General features: G+C 46.9%; 3 protein-coding genes across 4 annotated transcripts in view; 1 reads left to right on the forward strand and 2 right to left on the reverse strand.

Annotated features, from left to right (window-relative positions):
• Positions 1–837: 837 nt before the first annotated feature.
• c20h8orf82 (chromosome 20 C8orf82 homolog) lies at positions 838–5,889 on the reverse strand. The gene is made up of 4 exons (XM_041840177.2): positions 5,503–5,889; positions 5,366–5,414; positions 1,480–1,641; positions 838–1,311 (listed from the first exon to the last, which is right to left on the reverse strand). The coding sequence occupies exons 1-4, from the start codon at positions 5,671–5,673 to the stop codon at positions 968–970; spliced, it is 726 nt and encodes a 241-aa protein (XP_041696111.1). The 5' UTR covers positions 5,674–5,889; the 3' UTR covers positions 838–967.
• Positions 5,890–6,832: 943 nt separating this feature from the next.
• On the forward strand, positions 6,833–10,377 carry si:ch211-191a24.4 (uncharacterized protein LOC100150331 homolog). 2 transcript variants are annotated; one of them, XM_041840176.2, is made up of 5 exons: positions 6,833–6,971; positions 7,362–7,488; positions 7,628–7,749; positions 8,817–8,977; positions 9,224–10,377. In XM_041840176.2, exons 2-5 carry the CDS (start codon positions 7,364–7,366, stop codon positions 9,728–9,730), a joined length of 915 nt encoding a protein of 304 aa, XP_041696110.1. In that variant the 5' UTR covers positions 6,833–6,971; positions 7,362–7,363; the 3' UTR covers positions 9,731–10,377. The 2 variants fall into 2 exon arrangements, with proteins under 2 accessions (XP_041696110.1, XP_041696109.1); XM_041840175.2 differs by having other exon boundaries at positions 6,961–7,068.
• A 1,086-nt stretch (positions 10,378–11,463) lies between these two features.
• LOC121533867 (PH domain leucine-rich repeat protein phosphatase 1) overlaps positions 11,464–14,887 on the reverse strand; it is a 43,333-nt gene continuing 39,909 nt past the window's right edge. Inside the window, exons 15-17 of the mRNA XM_041840178.2 lie at positions 14,387–14,581; positions 14,024–14,273; positions 11,464–13,939 (exon numbers count right to left, since the gene is read on the reverse strand). Of these exons, the coding sequence (XP_041696112.2) occupies positions 12,545–13,939; positions 14,024–14,273; positions 14,387–14,581 (1,840 nt within the window). The 3' untranslated portion in view covers positions 11,464–12,544. The remainder of the gene's footprint in view (positions 13,940–14,023; positions 14,274–14,386; positions 14,582–14,887) is intronic.

Raw genomic sequence — 14,887 nt, forward strand, 5'->3', positions numbered from 1 at the left:
TGCATCCCAAATGGCACAATACTCCCTACATAGTGCACTACTTTTGACCAGAGGGCCCCGGTTCAAGATCAGTGCACTATATAGGGAATAGGTTGCCATTTGAGACAACCTGAGTGTCATTGCAGAGGCCACAGAAATTCAACCAATGGCAGATTTCACAACACAACACTGCATAGTATTGCTCTTAGGAGGTCCTTGTAACCCAAAACGTTGTAGGAATGACCCAAAACTCCCCGGTTTCATTCTCGTGGACAGATACACGTAACATAAATGGTAGTAGCATCTGTCGACAGACTGTATCCTGATTTTCCTTCACTGATCATTTGGACAACTCACAATTTCGCAGGTGCTCACATCTATAGAATTTCTGAAGGGGAGGGGACATTTGGCCCATAGACTTGCCTGACACTGGCTGAGAGTTTCCGTTTAGAACGGTGGAGACTTCGCTAGTTTCACTAGTATATTTTCTAACACGTCTCCCCCAAGAACTCGATCGAGCATCTGACACAATTATGGAAGATGTTACTTCTGCCGAGATTACATTCAGTAGACAGTGCAAACAGGGGCAAACGGTTTCTAAATTAATGGGTACAACTTGAATTTGTCCAATAGGAGGAACTGCTCATTTGCATTGTCTGACTGTTAGAATTTGTATGCTCCTGACCTGTTTGGGCCAAATTATCATTACCGTTTTGATCAGAAGTAACACTGTTATTAATATCACAGATAGTAATGTAACAAATATACATAACCACTCGTCGTCTACGTCCCAAATGGTACCCTATACCCTACAGAGTTCACTACTTTTGACCAGCGCCCTATCTACTCTGGTCAAAAGTAGTACACTATATAGGGAATAGGGTGCCATTTGGGACACTACCATCATGTCCACTCTATACATTGCCTTTCAATTGGCAACATTAGGGCATTCATATTCTGCCCTCTGAATACACCAGTGTTATTCCAATCAGCCCATCCCTCCCTCCTCCGGGGGGAAACATCCTGCCAGTTCATTGGTTAGTGTGTGCTGTTGTCCCGCCCACAGGAAGTGTGTGGGCTGTTCTGATTGGCGTTGTTCAGGTGGGTACAGGAAGAAAGGGCTGAGCTCGATGGCGAGGGTGGAGCGCACCAGGCCGACGCCCCCCAGGCGCTCGGAGCAGGGGTGGTAGACACGCCCAGTCCCAGGATGCATGTAGAGAGACTCTGGACGGAACTGGACGGCCAGCTTGTCACCACCCCAACAGAACGACAGCAGCTCTGGGGCTCCTCCTGTCCCCACCTCTGTCACCGTACCCCCAGCGGTCTCCGTCCCTGTACCGGTAGGACAGACAGTTTGTCCTAGCTTCTGCTTGCTCTTTGTGGTTTATGCAGGGTTACTGCAAAAGCACTTTGTGACATCTGATGATGTAAAATGGCTTTATAAATAAATGTGATTGATTGGTTGATTGACTGAGTGATTAATTGGTTGATTGACTGTACCCCCAGTGGCGGGCATCAGGTGGGTGAACACCAGCGGACGGTCGTCACAGCGCAGGAAGTTCCTCTCGCGGCCACACAGGGACAGGAAGGGGAAGTGGTCCTGGTACCGCCCACTCTCGTTCCTACGGAGACGGGTGAAGAAGAACACCAGGAAGTGCTTATCTGCAAACAGAGAGAGAGAGAGAGAGAGAGAGAAAGAAAGAAAGAGAGGGGGGAGAGTGATGGGGTAGAAGGGGGAGAGAGAGTGAGATGGGGGTGAGTGAAACAAAACGTGAGCGCAGAGATCAATCTGGTTTCACAATGGGAACCACAAGGGGAACTTGTGGAAAATAGAAACACATCCACTGCATAACACACAATAAGAGGTCATTCTTACTATAAATAAAGTTAGACTAACTACACTTAGCCTTGATAACACTGCTCCTGCTCTCAAAACACACTACATGACCAAACGTATGTGGAGACCTCTCATTCCAAAATCATGGGCATTAATATGGAGTTGGTCCCCCCTTTGCTGCTATAACAGCATCCACTCTTCTGGGAAGGCTTTCCACTAGATGTTGGAACATTGCTGCGGGGACTTGCTTCCATTCAGGCACAAGAGCATTAGTGAGGTCGGGCAATTATGCCTGGCTCACAGTCAGCTTTCCAATTCCAAAGGTGTTTGATGGAGTTGAGGTCAGGGCTCTGTGCAGGCCAGTCAAGTTCTTCCACACCAATCTCGACAAACCACTTCTGTATGGACCTTGCTTTGTGCACGGGGGCATTGTCATGCTGAAACAGGAAAGGGCCTTCCCCAAACTGTTGCCACAAAGTTGGAAGCACAGAATCGTCTAGAATGTCATTGTATGCTGTAGCGTTAAAGATTTCCCTTCACTGGAACTAAGGGGCCTAGCCCAAACCATGAAAAACAGCCCCAGACCATTATTCCTCCTCCACCAAACTTTAAAGTTGCCACTATGCATTCGGGCAGATTGCGTTCTCCTGGTGTCCGCCAAATCCAGATTAATCCGTTGGACTGCCAGATGGTGAAGCGTGATTCATCACTCCAGAGAACGCGTTACCACTGCTCCAGAGTCCAATGGTGGCGAGCTTTACACCACTCCAGCCGACGCTTGGCATTGCGCATGGTGATCTCAGGCTTGTGTGCGGCTGCTCGGCCATAGAAACCCATTTCATGAAGCTCCCGACGAACAGTTATTGTGCTGACGTTGCTTCCAGAGGCAGTTTGGAACTCGGTAGTGAGTGTTGCAACCAAGGACAGGCGATTTTTACACGCATCAGCACTCGTCGGGCCCGTTCTGTGAGCTTGTGTGGCCTACCATTTCGCGGCTGAGCCGTTGTTGCTCCTAGACGTTTCCACTTCACAATAACAGCACTTATAGTTAACCGGGGCAGCTCTAGCAGGGCAGAAATTTGATGAACTGAGTTTTTGGAAAGGTGGCATCCTATGACGGTGCCACATTGAAAGTCACTGAGCTCTTCAGTAAGGCCATTCTACTGCCAATGTTTGTCTATGGAGATTGCATGGCTGTGTGCTCGATTTTGTACACCTGTCAGCAACGGGTGTGGCTGAAATAGCTGAATCCACTAATTTGAAGGGGTGTCCACATACTTTTGTATATACAGTCGTATGAAAAAGTTTGGGCACCCCTGACAATTTCCATGATTTCCATTTATAAATAATTGGGTGTTTGGATTAGCAATTTCATTTTGATCTATCAAATAACTGATGGACACAGTAATATTTCAGTAGTGAAATTAGGTTTATTGGATTAACAGAAAATGTGCAATATGCATCAAAACGAAATTAGACAGGTGCATAGATTTGGGCACCCCAACAGAGAAATCACATCAATATTTAGTAGAGCCTCCTTTTGCTAAATTAACATCCTCTAGACGCTTCCTATAGCCTCTAATGAGTGTCTGGATTCTGGATGAAGGTATTTTGGACCATTCCTCCTTACAAAACATCTCCAGTTCAGTTAGGTTTGATGGTTGCCGAGCATGGACAGCCCGCTTCAAATCATCCCACAGACTCTCAATGATATTCAGGTCTGGGGACTGGGATGGCCATTCCAGAACATTGTACTTGTTCCTCTGCATAAATGCCCGGGTAGATTTTGAGCAGTGTTTTGGGTCGTTGTCTTGTTGAAATATCCAGCCCCGGCGTAACTTCAACTTTGTGACTGATTCTTCAACATTATTCCCAAGAATCTGCTGATATTGAGTGGAATCCACGCGACCCTCAACTTTAACAAGATTCCCAGTACCGGCACTGGCCACACAGCCCCACAGCATGATGGAACCACCACCAAATTTTACTGTGGGTAGCAAGTGTTTTTCTTGGAATGCTGTGTTCTTTTGCCGCCATGCATAACGCCCCTTGTTATGACCAAATAACTAAATCTTTGTTTCATCAGTCCACAGCACCTTATTCAAAAATGAAGCTGGCTTGTCCAAATGTGCGTTTGCATACCTCAAGCGACTCTGTTTGTGGCGTGTGTGCAGAAAAGGCTTCTTCCGCATCACTCTCCCGTACAGCTTCTTCTTGTGCAAAGTGCGCTGAATTGTTGAACGATGCACAGTGACACCATCTGCAGCAAAATGATGTTGTTGGTCTTCGGAGGTGGTCTGTGGGCTGTTTTTGACCGTTCTCACCATCCTTCGCCTTTGCCTCTCCGATATTTTACTTGGCCTGCCACTTCTGGCCTTAACAAGAACTGTGCCTTTGGTCTTCCATTTCCTCACTATGTTCCTCACAGTGGACACTGACAGCTTACACTCTGCGATAGCTTTTTGTAGCCTTCCCCTAAACCATAATGTTGAACAATCTTTGTTTTCAGGTCATTTGAGAGTTGTTTTGAGGCCCCCATGTTGCCACTCTTCAGAGGAGAGTCAAAGAGAACAACAACTTGCAATTGGCCACCTTAAATACCTTTTCTCATGATTGGATGCACTTGTCTATGAAGTTCAAGGCTTAATGAGCTCACCAAACCAATTGAGTGTTCAGTGCTAAGTAGTTACAGGTATTCAAATCAACAGAATGACAAGGGTGGCCAAATTTTTGCATAGCCTATTTTTCACATCTGATTTAATTTAATACAAATTAATATTGCTACACTAAAAATCTTTGTCTGGACAATACCCCAGTACTCAGCTTTTATTAGAAAATGAATGGCATGCCACTGTGATCATTTTCTGTGACGACAGAGTAAATTATTATGCAGCCTCAGAGGGGTGCCCAAACCTTTTCATACAACTGTATAGTGTGTTCCCCAATATGTGCAGCATGTATGCCTGAATGCTGTACAACAGAAGCAACAGTTTATCCACATTTAAAATTGCATCCCAAATGGCACCCTATTCCATACATAGTGCACTACTTTTGGGCCCAGGTCAAAATTAGTGCACTATATAGGGGATAGGGTGCACCATTAGGGTGCTCAATGTTCTGCTAACTAAGATTGCAGAACATTGAGTACAGGTTCTGGCCTTAACCCTGAGCGTACACTACATCACTTCCATATGCTCTCTAGGTGGGAGTTGAACGCCAAACAGAGGGGGTGTTATGTGATGTTATAAGGGAAGCAGGCAACCCCCCCCCCACACACTTACAGTAATGGTCGGCACATGACATAAGACTATACCGAGGCTCAGCTTGTGTAGTAGATGGGATAATCATGTTTACTACAGAGTATGAACACTGAATAATGAAGGCCACCACAGCATATCTCATATATAGCCATGGGCAGAGATAATAAGATATCCAACAGGTTGTCTAGTTTCATGTCAATGTTACCTTTGTAAGAGGGTCATTTTTATGTCTGGAAAGAGGTAGACTGCTCTCTCTCTCTGTGTGTGTGTGTGTGTGTACTTTAAATACCTTTGAAGCACGTGACAAAGTTTTTCATTTTAGTGTCATCAAGGAAGAGCTGTGGTAAAAATAGAAGTTTAGTTAGCTGATCACTGCAACAAACTAATTTCACTGTTTAGTTGTAATTTTTTGTGTAAGACATTCACCTGTCCTTGGTGGTCAATGTAGTAGAAGTATTCCCGAATGCGCGGTTCGGGGCTCTGGCCTTGTATGTAGGTGACGTTAGTACGTGTACCACACTGGGTCACAAACCGCACTACACGGAGGTACCGCAACACCCTCTGCCCACTGCTGACAACCACAGCTCGGCACAACATACTGAAGCGACCCGGTAGAACGATTGGACTTGTGTTCAACTGCGTTATATGATCAGTGTCCTCCGTGCAGCGTCAAAAACATGGCACGTAAAACCGATGGACAGACTTCAAATGTCAGTGGAAATAATTAACTGACCTGTCTCTATCCAAATGATAACGTGATAATGCAAATGATAATTGTTATGAAGCTTTGGTAGCTTACTACCGGAAGCGCAGCTTTCTATGGCGGTCGGACAAATCACTTTCATAAAGCTAGCTACTGCCACCAAGTGGATACACTAAGAAATACACCAGATACATTGTTACGAAGTAATCTACTGCACCTTCAGGAACAAAGTATCTGTTCTTCTGTCATTCGCTGTCGAGCCTTTAAATATGACAATTTACAAATGCTAGTTTCTGGATTTATTGCGAGAAAATAGTAGCCTATTTAAATATAGGCTATTGAAAACGTTTTTATTACAGGACCCACAAGTGCATAATTGACCTATAGGCCTAAGTGAACTCCCTGGCTCTGTTCCATGAAGATTGTCCTACATAGCATGGCTACATGAATAACAAAAAAGGCCAACTTCATACAACCAATAAATCTAATAATAAAAGTCATACTTTTAATATGACATTATACAGACATTCAGTGACAACAGTGGAGTAGTGTGCCCATAAAATATATTGACAATTGTCATTGAAATTCAACCGCACAGTAGGCCTATGCGTATAAACGACCTCATCTTCTTATATAAGACATTCCAAGGGTTGAATTAATGGAGCGTCAAAGCAACAATGTGGACACTGGACCCCCAAACAGAAGCTTATTTCGCGGAGATGGGACGAAGATCAAACAAAGCGGCCGATTCAGACGTACTGGTCATCGCTTGGTCAGAGACAGATGCGGTGTTCAAAACAACTGGGAACTCGAGAAAAAAAACGAGCTCCGACTTGGGAAAAATCGATTTGAAAGGTCATCCAACTCGGAATTACAACTCGGGAACTCCGGCCACTTTCTAGAGCTACGTCTTTCCGAAATGAAGATCACTGACGTCATAATTTGACTTTGTTTTTCCCCCCCGGAGTTCCCAGTTGTTTTCAACGCGGCAAGAGTTCCCAAGGCTGTCATTGTCAACAACCATCATAAACACACTGCTGACGAGACACCATTCTACTTTGCTGTGTCCTCCATAGACATTAAAACCAGGTTTCATCCTACAGTTTCTTCTCCCCCACCTGTCTTATTCGAGTGCGAGGTTTCCGCCTTTACTTATTCTGTGGTGGGTGGAGTCGGTCACCTGAACAACAAGGTAGGATATATTTTTTTGGTGAGCGAACTGAGATCTCCACAACAATGTTTACATTTTCGGATTCATAGTTCACCAAACGGAATCACCTCAACTGCCAGTAAGTTTTTGTTTTTCGATTGATATAGCCTATACCTTACTTTATACCTTACTTTTGGTTTGGTTACTTACAGTTGAAACTGTTCACAGTTCAGAGGGTAAATGGTTGTGGTCTCCGAGATTCAGACGTGGTTGAGACTTTTAGGAAATGTTTTTACTTTCATGCCTAATCAGAATCACAGGCTACAGTCGTTCTATTTCACTGCGTTTTCCACTGTGCCTCTATGTTCAAAGGTCGGGGTTGTATGGCGCGTTTATGACATTTGGTGACACATTGGGCATTTTTCCGTGCAGGTATGAGCCAGCCGCCCCGACCGCACAGGGGGCAAAGGGAGAGAAACGGAGAAGGTCCCCGCGAGCATCGGGAACACAGGCCAAGACGGGAGCCGCGGCACGATGATAGACCACCATCAAGCAACAGGTGTGTTCACATGATGGCATGGTCACTAGGCATTTATGGTGACAGATTGCATGATGTAGCCTATGTCTGCCAAAAAATCCACCTCTAAGAGCTGGTTGTAGGAGAGAGAAGCACTTCAACCCTCTCTCTCTCCCCTCAGGTCCTCTTCTCAGCCCCCATATTACAGGGACTCCACACCCCCTCCTAAACATGGGCGGGACCAGGAAGCCCGAAGAGAGGATCATGAGGGGTCCAAATGCACCCATATCTGCTCCAGGAGAGGTATGTAATGTTAGTGTCTTACATTTTAGTCATTTAGCAGACACTCTTATCCAGAGCGACTTACAGTTAGTGAGTGCATACATTTACATATTGCCCCCCCGTGGGAAACGAACCCACAACCCTGGGGTTGCAAGCGCCATGCTCTACCAACTGAGCTACAGGGGACTAGAGAGTAGAGCTAGAAAAATAATTGGGTGGAGAAAGTGAGGCACAATGGACACAGACTCAGTCATACCTGTGAGGGGGAAGTAAATGTCTGTGTGGTCAGCTGAACACTGCCACATACCGTCAGTCAGTGTCAGGATTTAGTTTCCCTCTCTTCACCTAAACTACACCTACACCCGCCCAGCGATACTACTACCCCTGAACATACCTCCCCCTCTCCTAATACTGGTCAGACTGGTTCTCACCTAGGCTAGTAAAGCTGTACACTTTACTTGCTTTGCTGTTTTAACACCCACACACACCACCTGTTGCTTTGATTTGAGCAGAGAAATGTGATCAGTTGATAAGGGGAGAGAGGTGATAAATATAAAGAAAGTCACACTAATTATGCTCCCAAACATTTAAGGGGTATAGTAACCAATAAAGGCGAGAACCTGATCTACCGATTTAATTGGCTGACGACATGCACACCCTCACACACAGTGGGAAAAAAAGCTGATTGTATTTGATCTGTTAAAGTCTCCCCAGTAAAGAATGTTATAATCTGTGTGAGTGTTCAGTCACCTTTCTCCTGTTCCTTTGCTAATCATTTCCAATCAGCGTGTGAGTGGAATATTGTAAATTGACTTACTGTAGCTCTCCTATGGCCTTGTAGTGAGTTTAAAATGTAGGTAGCAGTTAGTGTGACGTTCTATCCTTGGTGCTTGTTTGTGATTGTCTCTCTCTCGTAGTGTGTGTGTTAACATGTTCTCTCTTATTGTCATAGTTGTAAATATGTGTATATATATTTTTTGTTTCATTCACACCTGCACTGTTGGAGCTCAGAGCTTAAGTATTTAACTATACAGTGCAACTACATCTGTGACCCTGCGCATGTGACTAAATAAAAATCAAATCTATAGGTATCGTGTTGATCTGTTCAGTCCTGACCAATGCCCTGGTCCTGATCTGTGTGGTGGCAGCTCAGATGGTGATGTCAGGCATGTCTGCTATGGGCGGCCTGGCGGGGGGCAGCTTCAATCTTAACACTAACATCCCCTTCGAGGGCCAAGAGCTGCAACAGGTACAAGACAGAAACAAGTGTCGCATCCCAAATAGCACCCTATTCCCTATATGGTCCACTACATTTTGAGGGCTTTGGTCAAAAGTAGTACACTATATAGGGCATAGGGTGCCATTTGGGATGTAGTCATGGACTCCAGATCCATTGCCATCACAAGGTACATTCTATCATAGCATCTCCACAAGACTACATTCCCTGTTATGTTATATTATGAAGACACCACCCTAACACCGTACCTGATTGCAGGTGAGAGACCTGGACATGCAGTACAGCCAGATGAGAGCTCCGGGAATATACGGGGGCGTGGCCTTTGCCCTCGTCTTCGGTGTTGTCTCCCTCCTGTTCGTGGTCTCCGGGAACAAGCCCGCACACCTGCTGGGCCAGAGGCTGCTGATGGGAGCGTTGGTGTTCCAGGGTTTGGGGGCGGTACTCTACGTGGTGGCGGTGGGGTTGTACCTCCACTTTGTCATCCAGGTGAACAGTACAGACGTGTGTAAGAGAAGGGAGAGGCTGTATGCACGTTCAGGTTTAACCTGGATGAACTGTGATGTGGGAGGGGCGGACGCGGCTGTGGCGTTGTTCGGGCTGATCACGGCGATACTCTACACCGCCGGTACGGTGCTCACGTTCTACACGGTGCGCTGGGTCAGGGGTTACCTGGAGGATCGCAGGCTACATGAGAGAGATAGACGCCCCCCTACCGCCAGCTCCCACCCACAGAGGTCACCACTACGGTCTGATACTGCTCTGTGAGGGAGATGCAGGTTGAGTCCCAAATTCTCTATAGAGTGCACTACTTTTGACCAGGGCCAATAGGGCTCTGGTCACAATAAGTATATTATGTAGGAAATAGGATGCCATTTGGGATGACGCCACAGATGAACCCCGGAAGGGACCAAAGGGCTTTATCCACTCTATCCATTTTCATTAAAACTGTCTGTCCATTTTTGATAGTAATGGGACTTGCAACTACCCACTGGGCAAAGATGTCAGTTCAACGTCTAGTTTTGATTTACATTTGATTGAGTTGTCAACAGTGAAATCAACAAAATGTGAACCATGTCATTGGATTTAGGTTTAAAGTTGGGTGGAAAAAAGACAAATCCCCAACTTTTTGCAAATCCAATAAGTTTGACGTTGATTCCAATGTCATCACATTGAATGTTTTTGTCGAAATGACATGGGGGAAAAAAACATTGATTCAACCAGTTTGTGCCCAGTGGGTAAGGCGCTTGCTCTGTAAACTTTTGTAAAGCATGGATTTGATATGAATTCCTTTTTAACTGCAACATGAATGACCCACTCTGGTCTAACAGACCGGTCTTGTCATTCATCAATACCATTTTTGTATGTGTGTATATAGAGGCTGCATGTAAATAAACCTTTACATTTATCTGCCACTCAAGCTTGATTATTTTGTATTTTCTAGTAACTCAAACCTTTAGCTTTACAATACATGCCATGATGCCACCATGTCAGACTGGCTAACATTTCAGAGGTGAGATACGTACTGTATCAGTTATCCTGCTAGGGGCAGAAGTGCTCCATATAGCTACTCCACCCCATCCCCAGTCCTGTCCCTGTTGTTACCGGGCAAGTCGAGACTGACTGATCAACAAATCACCCTGCATAATAAATAACTACTCATTATTTGTTGATCAGTCAATTTACCCATGATACATTACGGTTTTGATGCTCTCGAACATGGCCACCATCTCTCCTGCAGTATCCCCAGGCAGCATGCCAGCTATGACATTACAATGGGTCTGTCTCCTCTGCACTGTCACAATGGGTCACTCAGAACATTTGGTGCGTTCAAAACAACTGGGAACATGGAAAATACGAGGTCAATACGTCCGTGATCTTCAGGTCGGAAAGTCGGCGCTCTAGAAAGAGTTGAATGATCGTTCAAAACTATTTTTCCCAATTGGAGCTCGTTCCCCCCCAGGTTTCCAGAAGTTGGAAGTCAGAGATTTCCGAGTCCCAGTGATTTTGAAAGCTGGAATTGTACTGTGAAGTAATAATCTGTCTTTATGACATCATAGGGCATCAAACACAACATTCTGCAATGTGAGGTAACGGTGCCTGGAACAATATCACAATGGCACCTGCAGCCTTGACCTCTGACCTCAATGGAATATGATGTTGAGTTAGTTACATCACCATGGTTGCATCAGACATTCCAAGCAGTGTGGGAGTAATAATAAAAACATTTTATACACCCATAGTCACTTTGCAGTTTTCTTTTCACACTCACCATCGCTGCTGCCCCTTCCTATTGTTCGTACGGCCCCGTGTAGCTCAGTTGGTAGAGCATGGTGCTTGCAACGCCAGGGTTGTGGGTTCATTTCCCAAGGGGGGCCAGTATGAAAATATGTATGCACTCACTAAGTCGCTCTGGATAAGAGCGTCTGCTAAATGACTAAAATGTTTTTAAAAATGTAGCCCCTTCCCACCTCTCCCAAAACAAGCCAACAACCTTATGATTATTTGAAAATGTAGATTTATTATAGAAAAAGTAGCTTTCCTGTGTGATTAGCTTAGATACAACAATGCCTTTGTCGAGAAGTTTGAGTTCATTAGATCACACATTCATTGAGCTGCGTAATACCAGTATTATCCCCCCACCCCTCTCTTTCCAGTGTTCTCCCCAGTCCTTACACTTCTACCTCTGTTACCCCCTCCATCCATCTCTCCCTCCCTCCCTAAGACAACATATGTCTGTATCAACAATCTTCTGAAAAAATAAAATAAAAATTCTCTCAGAGAAGATTAGTACACGTCAATTACTAGGTCACACTTATGAGTATGCAACTCCTAGGAGTTAGTCTGTCTCTCAGCAGCAGTCTACTTAGCATTCAGCCCTAGCACTTTAGAGGCCTACAGGCCCAAATAGCAACCTATTCCCTATATAGTGCACTACTTTTGACCAGGGCTCTGGTCAAAAGTAGTGTACTAGGGAACAGGGTGCCATTTGGGACGGAGCCACATTCAGGCTGCCTTCCTGGCTGGCAGAAATAAAATAGCTCTCTAGCAAGAATAGTTCAGTCAGTCTAGCAGAATGTACCATTCAGCTTTATAATAGTTCAAATAAAAGTTTCTGCATTAAAAAAAGTGATTTATTAACTCCATTCATCACAAAATGATAGAAATTAATTATATTAACTTGAACTTTGTGAAGCAAGTAAATAATGCCTGTGTTTATAAAAATGTATTTTATTTCCTGGGGTCATAAAGTTAAGAATATAAAATGAAGTAAATAAAACAACAGTCTTGCTGGCCATTAGCAGGTTTGAGGCTTCTTCAGGACAGTCTTCAGGAGGGTCGGTGTGTTTCGGGAGGGGCTGTGCATGTACACACACACCAATAAGGTCCAGTGAAGTGTCCCGAGTAACTCCTCAATCTCTGATCCCATTCATTGGGATATTGAATAGCGTGCCATTTGGGAAACAACCATACGGTAACTCCTCTCCAGACATTCTATAATAGCCGTAGCAGGGATTCTTCACAGGCGCGGTCTAATGTGCTCTGAAGGGGTTGTAACAGAACAGTATGGTGAGCTAGAGGCTAGAAGGGCGTGACATAGTATTCTGCTGCAGGCCGTGGCTGGGGGTATGTCTGGTGGTCCTGGGGGTGTGTCTGACTCTGCTCCTGTTGTTGTTGTTTCATGATCTCCCGGACTTCCTCCTCCAGCTCAGGGGGAATGATGAGCTTGTCGTCAGGGTCTGGCTGGGCCGGAGCGTTGAAGTAACCCCCTTGCTTCCTGACGGGGGCGTCGCCCACCTCCTCTATCACATCCTGGCTCCGCCCCTGACACGCCACCGAGCCGTTACCCCGCCCCTTACGCCCCAGAGTCCCGCTGGCCGAGCTAGTGCCTGAGCCCGCCCCTAACTGCGCCTCTCCACCAATCACACACAGCCTTGCTCCAGTCTCTCCAGGCCCCTCCTCCTGTCCCTGAACTCCAGTGTGTTTGGGTGTTACAGTGTCTGTCTCTACAGCCCTCAGAGGCTCCTCTCCTCCTACAGGGTCAGGGTTAGGACTGGGCTGAGGGTCAGGAGACGGCTGAGGGGGGGACGAGGGTGGGGTGGGGGCTGACTGGCAGGCGGGTGGAGGTAAAGGCTCAGGCTGCTGTGAAACAGAGGTGTTAGGGTGTGTGTGAGGGTTGGGGTGTGTGTGTGGGTCAGGGTGTGTGTGAGGCATGGGTATAGAGCAGGCCCGTGCTCTCAGACAGTGTACATCAGCCTCCACCTCCACCCTGCTCCCATTAGAAAACACCCCAGCTATAGGCTCCTCATCCTCACTGTCCAGCCCGTTGTCAGACAGAGCCCCGGAGTACTGCCTCTGGAACGCTGCTCTTCCACCTCTGTACACCCCCGCTCCCCGCCCCAGCACCCCCCCGCGCCCCCCTGGGGCCACGCCCTTCTCTGTCTGATTGGCTGGCTCGTCCGACGACGCCGTCGACCCCACCTCACTGCTCATCTCCGACGTGCTGACCTCACTGCTGACCTCACTTCCTGTCCCCATCGCCGGAGGCGGTAATGGTAGAGTTCCATCCGCTGAGCAGTAGCTGGGGTGGTGGTGTGTGTTACCAGTGGTGTGTGTGTGTTGTGTGTGTGTTTCCAGGCCGGGCCCAGGGCTGGGTGGGGGGGGCTCACAGCAGCAGCACTCTTCAGTGATACTCAGCTGCACCACCACGGCACACAGACTGTCAGGACAGCCGTAGCCCTGCGCCAGCGTACACAGCTTCTTGGCTGCTGCTAGGGAGTCTGGGACGTTACGCACCGCCTCCACTGCCTCGCAGGTGGACATGGTATCCCATAAGCCCCGGCTGGCCAGGATGAAGAACTCATCCTGCGGGGTGAGGGTTACCGTGGAGACGTGGGGTCGTGGGGTCACGGCGGGACACAGGAAGGAGTAGCCCATGATCCTGGTGGAGTCAGTCACTCCGTTCACCTTGTTGTCCTGGGGGGTGGGGGGTGGGGGGGGGTGTTAGGACCTCTCGACAGACATACAGACATACAGACAGTACAGTGTGTGTGTGTGTACCTCAGTGATGATAGCGTGGTGCTGGCGTGCTCTTTGGTACTCTGGCTGCTGTTTGACGGTGTGTGTGATGGAGAGAGGGAGGGCCTTGCCATCACGACACAAGACCGCTTGACACCGTCCCACGTTAGCCGCAGTCACCGTGAAACAGCCCCCGCCGCCACCGCTACGGTCGCTGGGGGCAACCAGGTCGTGGCGGATGTGGCAGAGGGCCGCGGAGCCTCCCAGCCTCTGGCCTGCTGTGCCCAACTTCCTGTTATAACAACAACACAAGATGAACAGGAGTTAGTGTGTGTGTGCATGCGTTTAAGAAAGAAACTGTGTGTGTGTATGTGCATCTGGGAGAAAGACAGTGTGTGTGTGTACCTCTGCATGGTGAGGAAGGTGTTGGTCATACAGTCCTCTTGGTTCTTGCTCTTGTGCAGTTCCTCAGCCAGCACGTCTCCCATGGTGCATTGCAGCAGGTAGGGCACCTCAACGTTCCGGTCTCCGTCAAACACCCCGTACAGAGCCTCCCTGCTTCCACAGAAACTATCCAATGCCAGGGCTGCTACACACAGCCTGAGACAAACACAAATACGTTAGGAATAACACACATACACTCTGTACTGCTATTCCCAAAAGAGAGGCTATCCAGAGATAGATAGATAGACCAACAGAGGAGTGATGGATGAAGAGAGAGATAAAAAGTGTATTGTTTACTGTTAGTTTCTGATTGTTTATTTCCCTTGTTTATTTCCCTTTTGTTTATTGCCAAAGCAAGTGGAATAGACAATGTAAACATATGTTTCCCATGCCAATAAAGCCCTTTGAATTGATAAAGGGAAATGGAGTGATAGATGAAGAGAGAGAGGGCGAGAGAGGGCG

Source organism: Coregonus clupeaformis, chromosome 20, assembly GCF_020615455.1.
Source record: "Coregonus clupeaformis isolate EN_2021a chromosome 20, ASM2061545v1, whole genome shotgun sequence".
Taxonomy (NCBI): Eukaryota; Metazoa; Chordata; class Actinopteri; order Salmoniformes; family Salmonidae; genus Coregonus; species Coregonus clupeaformis.